The sequence below is a fragment of the Taeniopygia guttata genome, chromosome 3, assembly GCF_048771995.1.
Source record: "Taeniopygia guttata chromosome 3, bTaeGut7.mat, whole genome shotgun sequence".
NCBI classification, from domain to species: Eukaryota; Metazoa; Chordata; class Aves; order Passeriformes; family Estrildidae; genus Taeniopygia; species Taeniopygia guttata.
Window position 1 is genome coordinate 91,640,567 of NC_133027.1, and position 20,643 is coordinate 91,661,209.

The window sequence follows — 20,643 nt, forward strand, 5'->3', positions numbered from 1 at the left end:
TTTCAGCCTAAATTATTCCATTGCTCTGACAACATACAGCTCCTGTTCTCAGCTGGAAGTGTGTCACATTTGTGTACCACCTTTTTAACACCATTAGAAGTTTTTTTTTTAACAGAGGCAGCATAAAATTCAGAGGTTAGTTGGGTCAGCTCTTAGTCTTCAAATGAATGGTTTTGTCACTGCCTGTGATCCTTATCTTATTAATTGGATGCAAAAGCTGAGAGAGGAGAGGCTGGCAGACGTGGACGAGAGGGGGGTAGGAGGTATGGAGGAGGAGAATTTGGAATCCCTCCCTGCCTTTTTATGCCAGAGGGAACCAGACAGCGAAGGTGGCTGGAGGACAGCCTGTTACCAGCTCTCGTGATTTTGAGGGTTGCATAATTATTTTGTTAGTATAAAGACAAAATTTTGTGACTCATGTAGTCACAGAAGACTGAGAGATCTTTTGAAGGCTGAAAAGCAGCAGCATCTCCCAGTGTGATAGAACATGATCAAATAAATCCTACTGAGGACAAATATCTGGGTATCTTCTTTGTGGTTTACCATTCCATGTCCTACTTTGTCTGCCAGCAGGAAAGCATAACCTGCTTTCCCAGGCCACTTGAGGCTTTGAGTCCTATTATGCAATACCTATGGAGAGCTGAGTAGCACAGAAGAGAGGGAGAGAACTGAACAATTTAAAGCTGAAATAAACCTAGGCAGAGGTGCAGGCAATGAGAGTAAAAACACAGGAATGCCTTGGGCCTTGGAAAAGCAAAGTAAGCAACAATTATTTTCTTTTTCCTTTGGATGTCATTAAAAACTCAATGTCAGTGCAAAGGTATCCCCAAGCTAACACAAAACACAGCTGACTGTAGGGACCACACGATTTCTGGAGACTCATGGACAGCAGGGCAACACCAGTTCAGAAACCCATCAGCCACAACCAGACACAGGTTGTTCACTAAATATAAACAGGGCTGACTGGAGAGCCACAGGGATGTAGTTTAAGCAAATATTTGGAACCTTCAATGTGCATGTTAAGACCTGCAGCTTCCTCTGCTCTTGTGTATATGTCAATGAATGACTGCCCCCTTTGTTTTTCACAAGCCAACTTTGAATCACAACTAATAAAGGCATTTGGTTCTTTCAGTCATTTCATTTTACTCAGAGGAGGCAGATATGACCAGATATGACATACTATCACTTTCAATAGCTGCCTGGAGAATTTCTCAGACAAAAGAAAGGGCATAGAAAACACTGTCTAATCACATTTCTCCTGTAATTGTAGCTCTCAGGGATCTTTTCTTCACCAATGCATAACTGTCACTTTAGCCTACATGAAACAGACATTTTCCATCACCATGGGCTAATGTAGGCACCATTGAGATAACAACAGTCATAGACTCGAGTCAAAAAAACCCACATCAATTTAATACTGCTAAGTAATATAGAACATATGATACAGAAACTATAACATAATAATACAGCTGTTTTAGAAATCCCCACCGATCTAGAAACACTCATGGCTGCTTTCATTTGTACCCTGCGGCCAGTCCATAGCGGCGGGACGGTGTAAATTCAGCAGAGCAGGGAAGCTGAACTGTCCATACCAATGGATCTCGGCATAACCCAGCTCCCTTTCGCCGGCGAAGCTCCAGCTGACCACGGCACGATGCTTCCAGCCTGCGCTTTCTTTTGGAAACTAAAACTGGGGGGAGACCCCGGTGGGGAGAAACCCCTCCCAAGGCCCGTGTTTCCCCAGCATGCCGCCTCCCGGAGGAGCCGGAGCGCGATCCCCGGCTCCCCGTGCGCCGCGGGGCGGGGCGGTGCCTGCGGGCGGCCGCTGCTCTGGGGAGGGGATGCCGGGCGGGGAGGGCACTGCCCGCGGCTCTGTGTTCCTCCCTCGCTGCCCGACAGCGGGGCCGTGGCGGCGCGGGCGGGATGTGGGCAGCGGCCCCTCTGCTGTTCCTGCTCCTGCTCCTGCTCCTGCTCCTGCTGGCGCGGCTGTGCCGGCGCGGGGCGGCGCGGCTGGAGCCGGCCGGGCGAGCCGTGCTCATCACGGGCTGTGACAGCGGCTTCGGGCACCTGCTGGCGCTCCGCCTCCACCGCCTCGGCTTCACCGTGTTCGCCGGTTGCCTGAGCCCCGGCGGGGACGGGGCGCGGCGGCTGCAGCGGGAGGCGGGCGGCGGCGGCCGCCTGCGCGTCCTGCGGCTCGATGTGACCCGCGCCCGCGACGTGCGCGCCGCCAAGGAGCTGGTGCTCAGCCACCTGCCCGAGCGAGGTGAGCGGCGGGGCGGCCGCGGGCGGGGAGCGGCAGCTCAGACACCGCCGGACACGGTGTCGCCAAGAGGGCGGCTCGGTTCGCCCGGGACTGCTGGCGGGGAGCCGCCTGAGAGGGTCACTGGACTGTCACAGCGTGAGGGTGGCGAGCATCGTCAGTGATGGGCTAGGTGCGCTTACCGCTATTGGTAAGGACGGCGGGATTTTATAAAAAATCCCTTGGTGCTTTCACAGACTGGGGGCTGTCCGAAGGTGCCGACTGGGGAAGGCGGGTGCGCTGCCCAGTGTACCGCCGGGGAGCTTCACCTTTCCACCGGGAGAGGAACTCCCTGAGTACGGTGTCCCTGGAGCCCCTCTGCAGGTACCCAAAGGCACAAAGGGCAGAGAAAGTGCAGAACAACTGTGCGGGCATTGGAAGGATGGGACTGATGCCTTTCTGGGAAAGAGAAAATAGAATATGCCTCTTGTGAAAGAGGAAATAGAACAAGAAACGCAGTGAGGGCAGCTGCTGTGCCATACCAAAGCAGCTGCTTCTTGGAAGCACTTGAGTTATGTCAAGCTAGTCCCTGGAGAGGTTACTGAAAGGGAAACCTGTCAATTATACACCCTACAGGGAGTGTGCACCCAGGGGACTGGATAGACTTAGCTCCAGAATAATTGCAGACAACCTAAATCCTGGGTTATCCCTTTAGCAGTTATCACCCCAGCACAGGTGATGGGGCCACAGTTACCTCCTTTCCCACTGGGACTGCAGGGTGGGAATTATCCAGTGTAATTCTGGGATACACTTGGTGCAGAGCACATTTCCTCAGGCTCAGAAGTGAGATTCCCTCCAGATCACAGATAAACACTGCCTGCTTATACAGGGAATAAAAGTGGGGACTGGGGCACACAGAGAGATAAGGAAATGCAAGGTCTCTGCCTGCTTGGCTCATTATCTCATTGGGAGGGGGATGGAATGAGAAGTGAAGGAAGAAAAAGCTTAGACATTGCTCATTAAGCACATGTATTTGTGGTTGATCTTGATCTTATCTTACTAAAAGGCAGAGCCTTCCCCTCTCAGGCCTTTCCTCAACCTACAGATAAACACAAGTGTCTCCTAAAAGCCTTTAAAGGCTCCCTGGGGACCAGGTCACTTGGAACTCTGGGTTTCACATACTTTATCCTGCAATTCTGACACGCTGTCCTGCAGTGGTCGTGCTCATGCTTCCATGTAGACCCTGGAGTCCAGAGTCAGCACTAACTCATGGGATTGTCTTTGCTGCTTGCAGACTGTGCATGTGCCTTCAGAGCAGTTCCAGGCCCATCCAGGTGCTTAGCAAGGCTGGTGGGGAATGCAGCAGTCATGCAGCACATGCACAGTGCTGTTCTGGGCTGGCACTCGGGCCCTCACACCAGCCACACTGGGCTGGGCAAGCACACAGATTTTGTGAAACCTTTCTCCAGCAGCTCTGCTGCTGCAGAATTTTGAGGGTATTCTGCAAAGGCAGCAAAGAAAAAATTATTTTATAGATCCAGGTAGCACATAGGCCACATGGGGAAACTCACATTTATCAAGTATTCTTCCTTTTATTTAATAAGAAGAAGCAAAGGAGTTATTTTAATGGACTAAGACTACAAGTCTTCATAGTTTCAAAAATAGAGGGTCACAAATATTTTTTTCTCAAAGGAAACTGTGGCAATGCTCATGCAGACTGTAAGCAAAATACTTCAGTAGTGTTCGTTCTTGGCACCTCAGAAAATAGGTATGTTGTTTTCTTTGGTATTTTAACTTTATAGAAACAGTTTCAGTTTCTTGATTAAACACGTTAGCTCTCATATTAACCAATTTATTTGTTAAATATAGGAATTGTAATTTTTTTGTATTTGGGCCAAAGATTGTGTTTAATTAAATACTTTTTCATTAGGAAAGATAATTCTTAACCATTTGTAATTGCATTTATGTTCTGAAAGAACCTAGAAGGTAAGAAAAGTGTGTGACTACACCAAACATGTTACCTGCTACCCAAAGCATGTGCCTCAGTGTCCCACAGTTAAACAACCCTCAGTGGTGAAACTCCAGGACATTTTCCCTGGTTGGATCACAGAGAGCAACATCCAGGGCCTACAGAAGTGTCCTGACCAAAGTGGAAATCAAGTGCAGCTCCGACATTTGTAATGAGGAGAGCAAAGAGTGGGTGGTGAATCCAGTAGACTGTTGGAAATAAGCATTGGACAGATAAAAAAGTCTGCTTTTGATTTTTGCACAAAAAGCTCAAACTGATGTAGGAATCCAGTGGATTGTGCTGAAGGTTATAGTAGATCATGCATTATGTTGTTTAAAAGCTGTGACAACATCCACCTTTTAAGTAGCTGCTAGCAGCGTTCTGTATGTCCCTGTTAGCTTGTAAGTAATGTGGGACAGTTTTCTCTTTTTCTCCTTCCCCCTCCCTCAGAACAGGAGAATTCTGTTCAGTGTAAAATATCAGAATAAAATCAGAGTATCAGGAACAAAATACAGTTCTCCCTACATCTCCTATATGCTGTAACTATAACTAGCCCAAGCTTCTCATTATCTTCTCTCTCTGTTATACAAGAGTAGAAATCCAAAGCTAATAAGAAATAGACTGTGACTTGGTGGTTTACAATTCTGTTAGTCTCTACAGCAAACTCAGAATTTTTCTGATTTTCTTCTGTTTCAAATCAGAATTTCTCTTCCTTTTCTTGCCTGCTATGAGTGGGTGACATTAGCTAGCTGGAATGGAGGGATATTAGTTTTAGTCCCACTTCCTACTCAAAGGTTATTAAGTACTCTCTTACACTTAATTATGATTTAGTATTAATGGAATTCACACATGGTACAATATTTTAGTCCAGACTCCCTATAGAAATAGATTATCCTTACAGTGAAGAGAATTTCAGCATAATATTCCAAGCAAAGGATGGTGACTCATGAATGGATGTAAATATAACTCAGGAATCTCATCTGGCCTGCTACCACCCTGCACTGCTTAGTTTCCTTTAGTATTGGTCTGAAATCTATCAGGAAAGACCCTGTCATTTTCATATGGGCTCAGACTTAAAGCAGAATTTCCAAAGATCACTGATCCCAAGAATACCTGTTAGAATTTACAGTGTGTGGTATAATTCAGGTATTATCTGAGTGTTGGCAGCAACACAGAAACAACCTGATTTTCAAAAGGTTTTGCACATTTGCAGCTGGACTAACTTTAATAGGAAGAGGATTTTAAGAGTTTCTGGAAAAAAATGCCATATATCTTTTGGACCTAAATAAGGACTTTGGATATATGCCTTTTGGTCACCATGTTGTGAAGTAGAAATTATTTGGTTTATATGAGAGCTGCTGTTCTCCAGAAAGCCTCACTAATCTTAAGTTTGGTTTCCTAATGTGATTCTTAGATCCATAGCTGTATCTTTTAATCTTTGTTGTCAGGATCCATTTTCCCAACACGGAGATCAGTGAAAATCTCTGTGACATCCAGTCCTGCTTTCCAGTTTATTTTTTCCCTGCCTGCTGTAGCATAGTCTAAGACCTCTCTTCATGAACTGTGTTTGGACTGAGTTCTGTTTTGACAGTCTAACACACCAAACATCACCTGCTTTTTCCAAATGTGGCTCTGCATGAACACTGAGGAAATGCAGCGTCACTCTCCTTCAGCTGCTTAATTCTTGTGCCTTCTCCTTCAGGATTTTCATCTGGTTTTTCTAGGCTGCACCTAAATGCACCTGAGCTGCATTTGGATAAGCAAATTTACAATATATTTTGAATGCACATTATAGCATTAGTTTTTACCACAAACATTTCAGGAAAGAAAGACCAAAGCAGATTCAAGTACTCTGAATACAGAGCTGGGCAAGTTGTTTCTCAGGAAGCGGGAAATATTCTTAGAAAATAGCATAAGGGAATAATGAACTGTTTGCTACTTGGGTGGAATTTTTGTGAATTGATTCAACTAAACAAAGTGACAGGAAACATTCTGGAAAATACCAGAACATTTCCCATTTGGGAATGCCAAAATGTTCTAAGAAACAGTATGTTTTGCTTGAGGGCAGACTAAGTGTTTTGAGCTGACTGGGTACAAAGTATCTTTTTGTGTTTAACTTAAAAGTTAAACACAAGTCTGTTTTAGTTTAACTCAGGCCAATTTTTCTCCTCATGGTTTTTGATTTGGCCTCTACACAGAAGGAAGTAGCCATTATTTTGTGAGCTCCCAGATACGCAAAATACGCAGGCTGGCCTGACCAGCAGGCACCTGGAGGCTTTGAAGCACATGAGGCAAATGGCTGGAGAGAAAATTTAAGCCTTTCAAGCTAAATTCTGGATTTCGCAGTTTAGAGGAAGAGGAAGAAAATCAATTGTCTAAAGATTAATGGCTGTATTTCTGAAGGCCTGATGAAATTAGGTGTATATGAAGTAAGTGTTCTTGCTGTGCTGCACAGGGTGCAGTGGCAGAAGCAAAATGACTTTTTTTAATTAGAAAAGGTAAAGCTGAAAATATCAGGAAGCAGCTTTTGCAGTGGTGTTCAGCTTTAGTTTGGGTTGTGTTAGAGTTAGGTTATATAAAAATAACCCTGAGTAGAGAAACCTCCAGCTTTGAGCAGAAACAGATGGGGTGTGCAGTCACTCAGCCTGTCTGCAGAGCGGATCACATGCAAGTACAAAAATATTGATAATTAGCTTCTGCAGAGGGCTCTCTAAGGCATGGATCTGGAAGCGTTTTATGGGGAGGTAAGTCCCATGTGGCTGGGTTCCATATTAAGATGGAGAAATAAAGCCAGAGGATGATGGAAAGACATGGAAAAAGAGTTCAGTGGCAGGTGCAAGAAAGAAGTCTAGGATGCCCAATTCCATGGCCAATTTTAAAGTCCATTTCCTCTCTTCTGATTGATAGCATTTGGGGCCATGGAAAAGAAGTAAGTCCAGAGGAAACTGCTGCATTACTAGGGCAGCAGGCTGTCTGCAACTAAAGTTTTAAGAGGGGTCCAGTGTCAACAATTGCTGGCTGACAGGCTGCTGAATAGTGATTGATTCTTTTTGGAGGATAGAATTATCCAAGTTCTGTGTGGTAAATTCCTATTTTTGAGTGTTTTGCCCTGCAAATGAGACATTCACTAAAAGAAATCAGTTTCTTTCTCTGTTTAAAATCCAACTTCACTAGGTAATACAGTAGTGTATATATATGGTATAAAAGCTTACAGAGGTCTGCTTACAAACTAATTCCAAAAATTTTCTGTTTCATCTCTACTGTTCTGAATGAAATCTGATATTGGCACTTCTTGGTGGGGCTCTGGAAGGACCTATGAGATATGGGTATTTCAAGATACCAGGACATTATTGCAGTAGTTTCGTCAGAGATCGGAAAGAAAAAGATTCAGCCCAAAGGTTTCTGCGGTGCCTTGACTAAGGTGATCAGAAGTCTCCTGAGAATAACTCTGCTGCCACGGGTACAGGAGGCTATAGTTGGGTCAGCATCACCCCTGCCCCAAACTCATGTGTCCAGAGGAAGAGAGGCACTAAAACCTGCTCTGCCTCTCCAAAATCCCAGGCTCAGAGGTCCTGTAGAAGGCATGACAAAACAATTATTTGCCTTGGACACCTACAAGGATTCCTTAAAAGAAATGCATGAGCAAAGTTGTCAAGGCTGGCAGAAGTAAGCTGCAAATTCAGCTGTTTCAGTGCCAGTCAGGCTACCCTGGTACTCCTCAGTTATGCCGCTGTCAGTAAGGACTGAGGACAGGAACAGAGATGTTCCAGAAGCAGTGTGTCACTCCCTGCTTTGCTGGCCATCCACAGTTAGGGGCCGTGCAGGCAGGCACAATCCAGCACGGCTTCATCAGCACTTAGGCAGCGTGTGAGCTGCTGCCTGTGAATGCTCCCTACTCCAACACAGCATTCCACAGCTGAGCTTGTTAGCACTGGCTCACAGGAGACCTGCTGTGCCTTTGGGCCAAAGGGCTTCAGCTTCCTGTCACTGAGCTCAGGCACAACAAGCGGCACTGCCAACACCCCTCTGCTTGTAAACGCTGACATCTTTCTCCTTAGCACCAAAACCTGTCATTACATGGGCAAAAAAGTTGTTAAAAAGTACAAAATTTTGAAAATACTGTAACTGTTGACCCTGCTTGATTACTTTACCCAGTGTTGCAGCCATGTACCTGATTGTAGCTGATTTCAGAGGAAATCAGAGCTCAAATCTTGGAAAAAGATGCAAGACTTAGGCTCTTAAATTAGTCAGGAACTTTGAAAATAGTATGCCTTAGCCTTTAGACTACTTAATGTAATTTTGACAAAGCTGCTCATAGCACACAGTGGGATTAAAGTAATTAAAATATCATGGTACACCACACTGGCAGTAAGATGTAGTCTCCCAGATCATGTTATTCATAAATATCTTAAGACAACTATAAAGTGAGCAATTATTAAATAGCACTGAGACTTATAGGAAAGGTGTCTCTGACCATAGGGGTGGGGGTAGAACTGGATGATCTTTAAGGGCTTTTCCAGCCCAAACTATTCTGTGATTCCATTTAGCCCAGATTATGGCCACAGTGGCATTCCTTCACTAAACAAAACATGCCTGCACCTTAAAGTGGAAAAGACAAAGGTGTTACACAACTATACATTTTCTTTCAAGGGTCTGAATCAGTGGTGTTGCTTTTTTATCTAACAGTGGTTGCTTTGCAGTTAAAGGTGCTTGCTGAGTCAATTCTCTTCCATAGGTTTCTGGGGCCTTGTCAACAATGCAGGAATATCAACATTTGGTGAGACAGGGTGGCTGCCTATGGAGACATATGAAAAATTTGCAGATGTGAATCTCCTTGGGAGCATCAGGACAACCCTGGCATTTCTTCCCCTTCTAAGGAAATACAAGGGTAATGCTAATCCACTGTTATTTAGAGTTGTAGAATAATTAGCTTACTATAATCAGGGTAATTTAACATCTATAAAAGAGGCTTTAATTGTCTTTCATTGAACTGAAATGACAGCCTCCTTCTGTGTGGCCTGAAAGAGCAACTTGATCCTGAAAAGAGGGTGAAGCCATAAAGGGGAAAAAATATCCTTAAAGATTTTGTCTTTGCAGCACATAGAAGAAAAGTATTTATAAATAAGGATTTCTCTCAGTGTTTGACTCAAAAAAGAGGAAGAATATTTACCATAGATCATTAAGCCCAGGCAAGCCTTTTAAAGCACTGACAATCAGAAAACACAAAGATCCATTAAACTGCCTAATTTTATTATTTAGGCTTTACAATTTTATTGTTTGGCAATTAGGAGAGGAGGAATGACCCTACAGAAGTGAACTAGAGACATCCAGTTCCAGCTCTGTGGAGCCTCTGTGATCTTGGGCAAGAAGCTTCAAGTATGTAGAAGTGCATGGGTACCCAGTGGGATAAATGTATTTGCATGAACTTCCCTAAATGTGGGCTTTGTCCTTCTTTCTGAGAAGTAAATGTTTAATAGCCCTCTGCAGCATGGCAGCATGTCTTGGGTGCTTTGCAGTTTGTTCCCTACCTGTCTCCATCTGTGTTTGGGGAGGAAGATCCCCTCTTCCTTGTCTGTTCTGGCTGTAGGCTCTTTAGGGTGAGGATTTGCAGCATCAAGCACAGGAAGGGGTAGTTTTCATCTGGAAACCCCAGGTGTCACTGCTACACAAACTTGGTAAGATAAAAGCATCCCTTTTTTTGGGCTATTCTGTTTCTTTCTGCTTGGCTGCCTTTGGTAGATGATATTCTGACACAAGAAGAAAGAAACCTTTAAATACTGCAAGCTGGATGTGTTTTTATAGAAGAATGTGCTATTGTGTGTACCCAGTGAGTGTATTATGTGGCCATTACACAGGGAGACATCTCTTTTCCCTGTCATGTCCTACTTACTGCTGAAACTCTGTGATGCTGATCCACCAGAGACATTTCTCTGACCCCATGAATTGCACAGGGTTACTTTGAAGCAAAAAGGACTAACAGTGTGTGCAATATTAAGCACATGCATAAACCTTTAGAAGGTTTGGGTCTGGATGGCTGCACACACACCTTAGCTCAAAGGAACATTTTGTATCTCTCCCAAGGCTGTCAGTGTTTCCTTGATTTCCTCCTGCACTCCATTTTCAAGTACCATCCATGTAGGAGAGGAGGCCAAGGCACTCTAGGAAGAATCCTAGATTAGCTGTCGCCTTCTTTGCAGGAACAACCAGGACAGCTAAAGCTTATGTGCTTGGGGGCCACAAGTGACCTCTCCAAATTAAAAGCTTGAATTACCGACATTGGAACATTTCCTGAGGATACTGAGTTTCAGTTCCCTTAAGCACTTTGAAGAGAAGTTAAATGAGGCGTCCCACATCCTGGGTGTGAGCCCCAGACCACTCAGCCACTGGACAAAGGAGATAGAGGTGATCCGACCCATTGCTTATTGCCATGGATGTGCACCTATTCCAAGAAACACAAAGTATTATTAATACTTGTAAAGGGAGGTAATGCCCTCCAGCCTAAGACTTAAACATTCTACCCTGAGAGGAGCAACATTTACCCATATCTTTTCCAGCTGGCCAGGCCAGCTGATAGGGCATCCTGATCAGCAAGCTGGTAGTTATTTTCCTCTTACTCTAGATAAGATTTATTTGGGATGCTGTAATTCAGAATGACAGATTTCACTGCATTCCCATTATACCTTTTGATATCCCTACTCCATTTGGTGAGATCTGGGGCCCAGATGTTATCTGCATCTGTGGCAGCAGCAGGAGTGCAGCTGCTTCTCTGTATTGTCATTGACAAGACCATCTTCTCCCTCACCTCTGGTATTTGTATATCCACACTCAGACATTCCTTACCCCATGGTAGGACTATGTGACAGAAGTTTACAAGGAAACAGTGGAAATGAACCACAGTCCAGTGCCTCACATGAGGAATCTCTGCTATTTAAGGCATGCCTGCACTCAGCAGGAGTTCGAAAGGAGGAAAAGCAGCACAGATCAGGGAAATCATTGTGAGGTATTACAAACCTGCACACATTTGGCAAGTCATATCTCCTTGGTGAAACTTACCACTGTACAATCTGGCTTGGACTTCATATGCACAGTACAGAAGCTGGTCTCAGTGCAGATACATTATTAGCACACTAAAAACTGGTATTAATAACCATATAATCCACCTCAGGGAAAATCACCTCCCCTCTCCAGTCCTTCTCCTCTTATTAGCACAGTGTCTTACTACTGTTTTTCAGTCTTTAGGGCTCTGCTTTGTTTCCATCTTTTTCATCCTATCTCGGGCTCAGAAGGAATAAGCAGCACACTGGGAATGTGTTACACTTTGTCTAGTCCAACATCTGTCACTAGGTGAATATTTTTGTGCAAGATTTTCTGCTCAGCAGAGCTGAGTGCCCATCTGTGCTGGGACTGCACACTGACACTGCCTAGTTTTGGCACAGTGGGCAGTAAAACAGTCTCCTGCTAAACACCACATTCTTAGCAGCTCAAGACTGAGGCAAATCAATTCCATGCTAAAGACTGAGAGTGAAGTTATGTTATTTGCACTGTTTTCTTTCCAGGGCGTATTGTTTTCATGTCCAGCATCATTGCCTATTTTACTCTGGGAAATGGCATTTATTCTATGACCAAGGCAGCTATTGAAAAATTTTGTGATGCTTTAAGACTGGAAATGAAGAAGTTTGGTGTCCAGGTAAGTGATGTAACAAGAACCTGGAAACCAGGTAAGTGATGTAATGAGTTATGTGAAACAAAGTAACAAACATAAAAGCTCAGAAATGCATTCCTGGATGCAGCTTCCTTTTGGAAAGAGCTGGTTTCTCTGTGGCTAATCAGTCACCTGCAAATCACTGGGAATAGCAGTCCTGGGGGATGTTTTTGGTTCTGAGAAGCTGTTGGGTAACAGTCTGTGTGTCAGCACTGAAACTTTCACATCCCCTGCAGTGGAGAAGCTTCCTGACACAGGCCTGCCTGAGCTCCCACCAGCAGTGAGGAACCCAAATGTTCCCTGGGTGGCTGCAAAGAGCCCAGAGGCGAGTGCTGTGCAGCCAGAGTGAGGCTGTCACTTGCCTGAGGGGTTCTTCTCTCCTCTTCCAACACTAACTCCTTGCTTTTTGTGAGAACAGCTGCACTGAAAGAGGCAGCACTGTGCAGAGTAGTTATGTTTTTATTCTCTTAACCTAAGAGGCTCTAAGAGTGCTCTTAGTGCCCTAAGCAACTCTAATAGTCAAACCTGAAGCTTAGATCCCTAAGTAGCTTCACTGGGCTTTTTCTTTGGAGTCACTCTACTGCTGAAACACTTTTCTCAAGCACTCAAAATCTTACCTGTCAGGTTTGCATTGGTGTACTGTTTATGTACACAGACTTACAGTGCTGTTCAGAAGCTTTGTGTTGGAAAATACTACAGCTATGCATCTATTAGCCACCCCTGTCAGATAAATACGAGGGGCTATAAAATACCAGTGACTTTACAAATCCTAATACCACACAGCATGATGAGGATTTCTGCTGATTAGCTGAGTATAATCTCAAATGCACGGAAGGGCTTAGTTTAACAGGTTAGCTACTCAGGTTGTTTAGGGATTTTCCTGTTCCACCTCTGCAGTAGTCCCAGCACATAACTGAGTGAGCCAGGCTGACAAACATTTCTGGAGTATCTTTGAGAGGTATTTTTCTGTTTCTCACTGTATGCAAGATGCTGGCTGGCATTTGCCTGAGAACCTGCCATGTGGAGAGCCTACAAAATGCATGGTCCCTTTTTGCTGTGCTCCCTTGCACTGCTGTGTTGTCCTCTCTGTCCTTTCAGGAGAAAGCTGCACAGAGGTGGCAAGGAGCAGATGGAGCTATGGCTCTGTCCCACTGAACTCTAGCCAGGCAAGCTGACAGCCTATAGGAAACAAAGCATGTGTCTTCCAGTAGAAAGGCTACAGAAAATGTGGGAAGGGCAAAACCCAAGCCATCTCTCCTTCTCTTCAAGCCAACTCCAAAAAAAGGAAGCTTCCAACCCCTCTTTGTTAACAATAAATATAGGAAGTTTACTATTTGGCTGATACCAAACACTTTTTACAATAGCACCAGAAGGGAGGGCTCCCGAGGATGCCATGTGACAAAGCTGCTTGAGGCTGCATGAAGCTGTTCCAGCTGTGCACATCATCCCTCTGCTGGGGTTGGTCTGCATCCCTTCTTTCTCCCTGTGCATAGGACCTGCACCCAGTCCTCCTGAGAGCAGCGAATCCATCACCGTGCAGGCCAGTGGGCAGGGTCTGACACAGCTGGGCTGGGTGGCTGAGGGACGGCATCAGGGTTTTATATCATCACAGACTTGCCAGAAAATGCCTGTCAGATTCCCAAGTCTCTGACACAGCTCTGCATGGGTTTCCCTCACCTTGTGTTGCAGTCTTTAGAAATCAGGTCAGTTAAATGCCACAGAGCTTTTAATGTTGCATATCTACAAACAGTTTGAACAAGGCTGCTGCTATCTGAGAAACAGCATGTGTCCTGTGAGTGCTCAGCCTGCTCCAAAACTCCCTGGAATACTCAGCAGAACAGCAGCAACACACAAGGAAAATGTGGAGCAGCAAAGGACTTGTGTGCTTTCATTTAAATCTATGTGCAGAAATCTACAGAAATCTGCTGATGGCTTCACTGAGAGGAAAAGCAGGACCCTTTGGTCCCCCTGTTCTTCACTGACAAGACCTAGTTTACTTTTAATTACACCTACTTGGAGAAAACAGCATTTCTTTCCCCAGGACCTGATAATTTTCTTTGGTACCTTCTTTTGTCCCAAATTGGGTCAAAAATTATCAATTGCAAGGTTCTCCACTGAGTGAAAAATCCAAAATATTCCACTTTGGAAGCATCAAAGTCATACTGAAATGCTTTGTCTCAGTATTGTCAAAACATTTATACTGTTAACCATTGTAGAGCAATCAAAGATGCTCTATTGCATTCTGTGAGAGTGTGCTGAGTAGTCAAAACAAGAACATTAACATCAGAGCAAAATGAGAAAGTCAGAATAAAGTACCTCTGCAATCTTAAATATTTCACAGGAATATATTTGATTTCAGTCAAATTTCCAGCATTAAAATTTCAAGAAAGCAGCATTTTCTGTCTGTCTGTAGAGAGCTTTTGGTCTGTGTTACTGACTATAGTATTTAATTGAATTCACAATGAGTGATTTCACCTTGATAAGTTTTACATCTCGCTTGCAGGTCTGTATTATCCAGCCAGGAAATTACGCCTGCTCTACAAAAATTCAGCCACCGCTCAGTGCCGAAGAGATCTGGAGTGAACTGAGTGAAGAGGAAAAGGCTGTTTACAACAAGGAGTATGTTCAAGAGCGGGCAAACTTTTTCAACAGCCTCCTCAGTAAGGGAAGCACTAATGGCAATGAGGTTGTCGATGCTATGGTGGATGCTCTAACATCTCCTGCACCCAAGGCACGTTACATGGTGGCGAAGCTGAAGGAGAAGGCCCTGGTGTTTGTGTGTGCTTTTTTCCCGACTGTTGTGATGGATTCTGTTCTGTCTTATGCTCTGAGCAAAGTAAAACTTGCATAGGCTACAGTGGTGCTATTCACTGACTCAGGTGAGGCAGTTTATAAAATGTGAAAGTCAGAGCTGAATTTAATGCCCCTGTGTGTCAGTGCGGTGACACTGATTAACCAGTACAAACTTTGGGGAGTCTCCCTAGTCAGAACTGTCACTGATTGCTAGGGAAAAACATACAGGACCCCGTGTAAAATTAAATAATTTGTTTAAGTAACTTTATCTCTCCCCCATGGAAAAACCCCATCCACTTAAGCCACTTTAGTTATTGCCTGGAAAATGTAATACATCTTTTTCTAAAGCAATAGCAGATACTGTGTTACAGATATGCTGCAGACAAAATGGAGCATATCCTACAGAGAAGCTGTACACCTGAAGTCATTACAACAGAGACGAAATGCCCTTACTTGTAGAAACCTGAGTAGCCATTTATTCAGGGGTGATAGGGAGAGGTTAATGGAAAAGTCATAAAATGAGCATCGGACCGCAAAATACTTTGAATGGAGTTAAGTGGCTATAGCAAGTTAAGTGACTGTAGCTCTAAGCAACCTGGTTTAGTGAAAGGTGTTCTGCCCACAACAGGCGGGCTGGAATTTGATGATCTCTAAGGTCCTTTCCAACCCAAACCATTCTATGATTCTATGAATAATAAGGTTGTAATGTGAAAACATTGTCTTGGCTAACACAGTTCAGTCATTTTTCAGGTGTTCTGGATAAATCTGTAACAAGCCGACACATCACAGACTTCAGAAAACAAGTTACATATTCCATTTATAAATGAGTATTTAATCCTGAATAAACTCTATCTTTTATCCAATGTCTGGATTAATCAATGTGTTGACCCGAAGTGTAGTGAGAGAGCTAAACACCAAGGAGACATACCAGTATACTTGGAGTTCAGAAATAACATATTGAGGTTTGGCTGCTATCATAAGGAATAAGGTCTGAAGAAAAGAATACCTACTACCAGAAAAGGGAAACATTAGTAATATTTCTCTACGGGAGTCATTCATAATGGCAGCTCCATTAAAACTCTCCTACTAATTGTCATGGAAAAGATTGCTGGTTTACACATACAGTTTTAAATTTGACTTGGTTATAATATGGCACAAAATCCAAGAACTCTGGGATCAAAAGATCACAGGAGAGCTGGGATAAACTGGTGGCAGTGATAGATACAGGGCAGCAGCACTGAGCATTAGCTTCCCCCATACCAGATCTCCCTTAACAAATCAAAGACTGCTTTAAGTTGACACAGTTAACTTTTTCATCTGAAGCACAACTTGCACCCTGTACCTAGGAAGTCTTTATTAACATATTTAATTAATTGCTGAGAAAATTTATGCTCTCTCCTGGTAGGCAATTTGGGCAGTATGAATCAGAACACAGGCGAGATGAGCCCACAGAGTGACAATTCTGGGCTCTCTCTTGGTACACTCAGCAGTGGAACAGCCACTGCACCTGTCAGAGATTGTGGTTCAAGTTATTTCTCTTTCCAAATGCTGATCCCATCCCTGGAGCTGGCATAGGCAAGAGGACAAGCCTGAGCTCCCAACTGTTCCACAGACTGTCAATAGCAGGATAATCAGATGATTATCATCCCTCTCCTCATTTAACCACAACAGAGCAAGGCCAAGCAAGGGAACAGGAATGAGGCTTATTCCAACTGAACCAATCAATTTCTTGTATAGGAGTTCCCCCTGCTTGACCTCAGGGATTTCAGCAGCTCTGCATTGCTTTGGAAGCACTGCTTTCATGCCCTTAGCTGTTGTTTGTGCAGACTGCCCTTCCTCACAGTAAGTAGCACTGGATTCCACAAGCAGCTTTGAAGCCCAGATGTTTCTCCATCAGGCCCAGGGAACAAGTGCTGATCTCTACCGCATTACACTGTCTCCCTTCTGTTTGCATTTCTAAAAGTTACTGCACTAAGTTGCTGACAGCCAGTACCATCATATCTCCCTCACAGACACACAATAACCTCCAACTGGAAATTCTTTTTTTGCTGGGTATGGGGTGAAGCATGTGATCAATATTTCAGTAGCCTCATGTAACATAAGATGAGAAAGACTCCAGAACACTTATTCCTTCACCTTGAAAACTGAGAACTTGCAGTGCATAGGATTTTAAACAGGATACAGTGACAGGGTGAGAGCTGATGGGACAAATAAAGCAGTTTGTATTTTCATTGCCATCTAACCATCAGCCTGGAAGCTAACTGAAAACCAGCTACAAAATTATCATCTTTATTCCTTCCCCTCAGTTTTTTAACATTATGATCTGCAGATAAAGAACTAATAAAGAGAGTCAGATTTTGTTATTAACAGAACATCCCACTGAAGTCATCTGGAATCCTCCCACTGAGTTCTATGTGTTCCAAGCCACAGAGTTAGACAAGTAAACATGAAAATAAGTAGCAAAATAATTTCAGAATCCCTACACTGAGTAGAAAAGAGACCCTGATAGGAAATGGTGATGGAAGGGGTGCAGCATTCCCTCCTCCACAAGTGCCATAGGGTACAGAAGCTGCAAGATCAGTAACTGAAGGTTTTACTGAGCAAACCTTTCTAATCAAGTCCATGATGAACCCTGGGGACTCCTAGAGCTGTCAGCTCTTCAGTGAACTCCTGCCCTGCTCTGTGGCACTGGAAAGCTCCCCTGACTCTGGGCATCCCAGCCCTTATCCTGGCCCATATGGTACCTGGGAAGCACATGCTGCAGATTTGCTGGACTGCCCCACCATCCCTTTTTACTTTGCTGCATCCCTGGCTGAGATGTGCCTCCCTCTTCTTCAGTAACTCTGAAATCACCTTTACCTCAAGTTAAGTTGAAGTGCAGGGGCATACAAGAAGTCTGTATTTACAACATCCAAAAAAAGAAACAGTTTTAGGAAAAAATTAGGTGACAAAAACAAAAGAAAAAAAACCAAACAAAAACCCCCCAAAACCCCACAACCTAACCTCTATTGACATTACTCGTATACCCGAAACACTCCTCTCCCAAAATCCAGCTAACATGCTGCAGATACTTTCCTGAGACTGTTTTTCTATGTAGCATTCATCTGAGCTGAATTCAACAGAGAACTTCTTGGCAAAACACTTTAGTTTTTGTTACTATTTGTCTTTACAAGCCTTGCTGACACTTTGGGAATTTTTTTTGCCTTGAAAACAGCCACACCAAAAGAGACTCAGATTTCCTCCCGAGTCTCTTCTCCAAGGACACAGTATCAGGGACTTAACAGTTATTTCATGGATTTTCTCCTTGTTGAAAAAGCCTATTACTAAGAGTGCATATTAATTGGTAGAAAGAATCAGTGTTGCTTTTGACAAAGCAATTATAGAAAGAGTAAAAAGAAGAGTGAAAAAACCTAAACCAGTTTAATAAGTTGTACATTGATCTGAGTGATACCAACAGCTTCATACAGCAGCATCAAAACCAGAAGCAGAGCAGATCCCAGAAAATACAGGAGGAGGAGTTTGGTGGTACCTGCCAGCACAGTTCTGAGAAGGCTGTGCTGCTGCATGAAACAAAGGCTGTCTCAAGGAAGAGACTACTTCCCTCCCTTGAGAGGGCACAGTTGGAGCAATGCTCCCACAACAGCTCCCAAGATGACCTTCAGAATTAGCCAAATGTGTAGATTTGTGTCATTCTCCCAAGCTGCCAGGTCTGAATAAGGAGATTTTGGGTGGAATGCACCACACAGCAGATTTTTTTGCAGCAGCATCAGAATCCAGAGAGATGAATGGCAGTGATAATTACTTCCACAGTAAAAGGGCTTAAGTAAAAACCAGGCAATCCTCAAGCACACCTTGCAGCTGAAGTCAGGCTGTCACCAGCTCAGCTCCCCTTGATGTCAACAGGACTCCAGGGCCATCCAGCCTGAGACTCCTTGTGGTGCAGAGCCTCCCTCCAGAGTCAGCTATGGGACAGCTGTAGCATCCTTGGGCTTTGACATCCACAGAGAAAACCCAGCACAATGCAGAGACAGCAAGTGGAACAGAGGATGGCAACTGGATTGTTCCACATGTTCCAAGAGGAACAATCTATAATCTACACACTGTGTCGTGCTCTCAGCCTGGCACCTGCTGCTAGCACCAAACAAAACTTCCCAGCCTTTGTATTTTGAATATTTGGAAGCACCCGTTCAGCAGTGAAACATTTTCATGTGTAATTAGATAATTTTGGAGCTGCAAAGTAAGTGTGTCAGTAATGGGCACTTGACCTATAATGGGGAAGAATGTATGTTGCAGGAACAATTGAGGTTAATGTTTAAGAGTATATAAAACAAGGCAGAAACATATGCTCCTCAGTAATATATGTTCTTTGGAATAATCTTGATTTGGGTGTGATTTAGTAGCGATCTCATTATCAGATACAGTGGGCAAAACCTATCTGCTGTGGGCTCCACAGATTGCATTAATCCAGGGAACCATGAAGCCAGTGGAGAACCTCTTGGATTGTCTCAGAAGTTCCTTCCTGGCTGTGAGAGATGTCCCACGTGGGAAGGGAGTGGAGCTGCTCTGTCCTGTAAGCACCCAGGACAGAGCAGCCTCAAGTTAGTGCTGCCCTAACTCACAGCACATCAGAGCTCTGGGCAGCGCTGCCCTCAGGTGAGGACTCGGGCAGTGGCATACCTGGGGCTGTACCAGAACACGTGGACACTGTACCCACATTTATGCTGTGCCAGGTCTCCCATGTTTGGCTCTGGGAGCTCCAGGGCATGCTCAAAGCTCTGGGCAGTTCGCACCTTTCCTTCCTTAGGGCACTCAGTTACCTTTTTACCAGCACCATCCCACTTGCATTCCTGTAGTAGCTTGTCACTCCCCCAAGACTGAGCTGTCAGCCAAAAAGAGCCCAGTAGTTTGAGGCTTCAGACCTTGGAATAATTTTCTCTGGTGAGCTTTATTTATCTCTATAGGCAGGGAATACTCTGAATTTCTCTAAGGGGATTTAAATCCTATTTATTTTGGAGATGTTGCAGTACCCTAATACCAGAGCAGCACCTCTGCTCTTGAAGCCACATTGCTTTGAACCATCCAGTATGATGCTGAGCTGCTTCTTGCATCATGGATCCTCATTATCACACTCAAAAAGTTCATGGAAAGTTGATCACCATGAGAAAATAAATCAAGCATAAAAATCTGAACATATACACATGCAGTTACATGCAAATTAATTTTTGGGGTGAAATAGCAAGTACCCAGACTGGTTATAGTCTAGTTACGGTGCTTCCACAACTTCCAGAGAAAAGGCATGCAGATGTTTCAGATAGGATCTTCAGTTATTTCCATGTTGGACTAAATTTAAAAATGCATGTGCTAACCTTTCTAATGGGAATGTAACTGCTCAACAAAGTGAAAAAGGGGAATTTACCCCAGGCCTTTGGCCAAGACATGTGTCTCCTTATTTGTGGCAACAGCAAAAGTAAAAGTTTTACATAGAACAGTCTGGGAAGCATTTTCTAATGTGCCATGTCTGCATCAACCATTTAGTGCAACCAAGGAGAAAGAGAAGGGCCTGGATGCTATGTTTTCCGAAAAGGAAAGCAATACACCAAGGCACGACAGTGCATCACTACCAATCCAGCCAATTCGTACCACAGAGTGCTAACACTAAATAGCTGCTGTAGAAATGCATTCCTTGCAGGGTAAATAATGAAACTTTATGCTAAAACAATGTTTACTCTTGTTGTGACTCACCACACAGTCCCATGGCTTTCATCAAACGCCTATCCATGCTGTTGGACATGCATCCAGCTGTGTCACCACTTTCCTGGCAGAAGAGATTTCACATCAAAAAACAATTTAAAAATTTTTTTCCTAATGCTAGAGGTGATTTGCAAACAATTCAATACCTAG

At 44.0% G+C, this 20,643-nt stretch overlaps 2 protein-coding genes across 2 annotated transcripts in view; one reads left to right on the forward strand and one right to left on the reverse strand.

Moving 5' to 3' along the window:
• The window catches only part of PAK5 (p21 (RAC1) activated kinase 5), a 159,582-nt gene that overhangs the window by 137,847 nt on the left and 1,092 nt on the right, over positions 1–20,643 (reverse strand). Inside the window, exon 2 of the mRNA XM_030268801.4 lies at positions 20,485–20,557. Coding sequence (XP_030124661.4) covers positions 20,485–20,533 — 49 coding nt within the window. The 5' untranslated portion in view covers positions 20,534–20,557. The remainder of the gene's footprint in view (positions 1–20,484; positions 20,558–20,643) is intronic.
• Positions 1,683–15,605, forward strand: LOC100228630 (D-beta-hydroxybutyrate dehydrogenase, mitochondrial-like). The gene is made up of 4 exons (XM_041715360.2): positions 1,683–2,263; positions 8,983–9,135; positions 11,804–11,934; positions 14,453–15,605. Exons 1-4 carry the CDS (start codon positions 1,924–1,926, stop codon positions 14,798–14,800), a joined length of 972 nt encoding a protein of 323 aa, XP_041571294.2. The 5' UTR covers positions 1,683–1,923; the 3' UTR covers positions 14,801–15,605.

Bases quoted from the DNA above. Each gene is read 5' to 3' on its own strand.
- LOC100228630 (XM_041715360.2), top strand. From the start codon at position 1,924: ATGTGGGCAGCGGCCCCTCTGCTGTTCCTGCTCCTGCTCCTGCTCCTG. The intron at 9,136-11,803 runs GTAATGCTAATC...TTTTCTTTCCAG, and splicing joins CCTTCTAAGGAAATACAAGG to GGCGTATTGTTTTCATGTCC. The intron at 11,935-14,452 runs GTAAGTGATGTA...TCTCGCTTGCAG, and splicing joins TGAAGAAGTTTGGTGTCCAG to GTCTGTATTATCCAGCCAGG.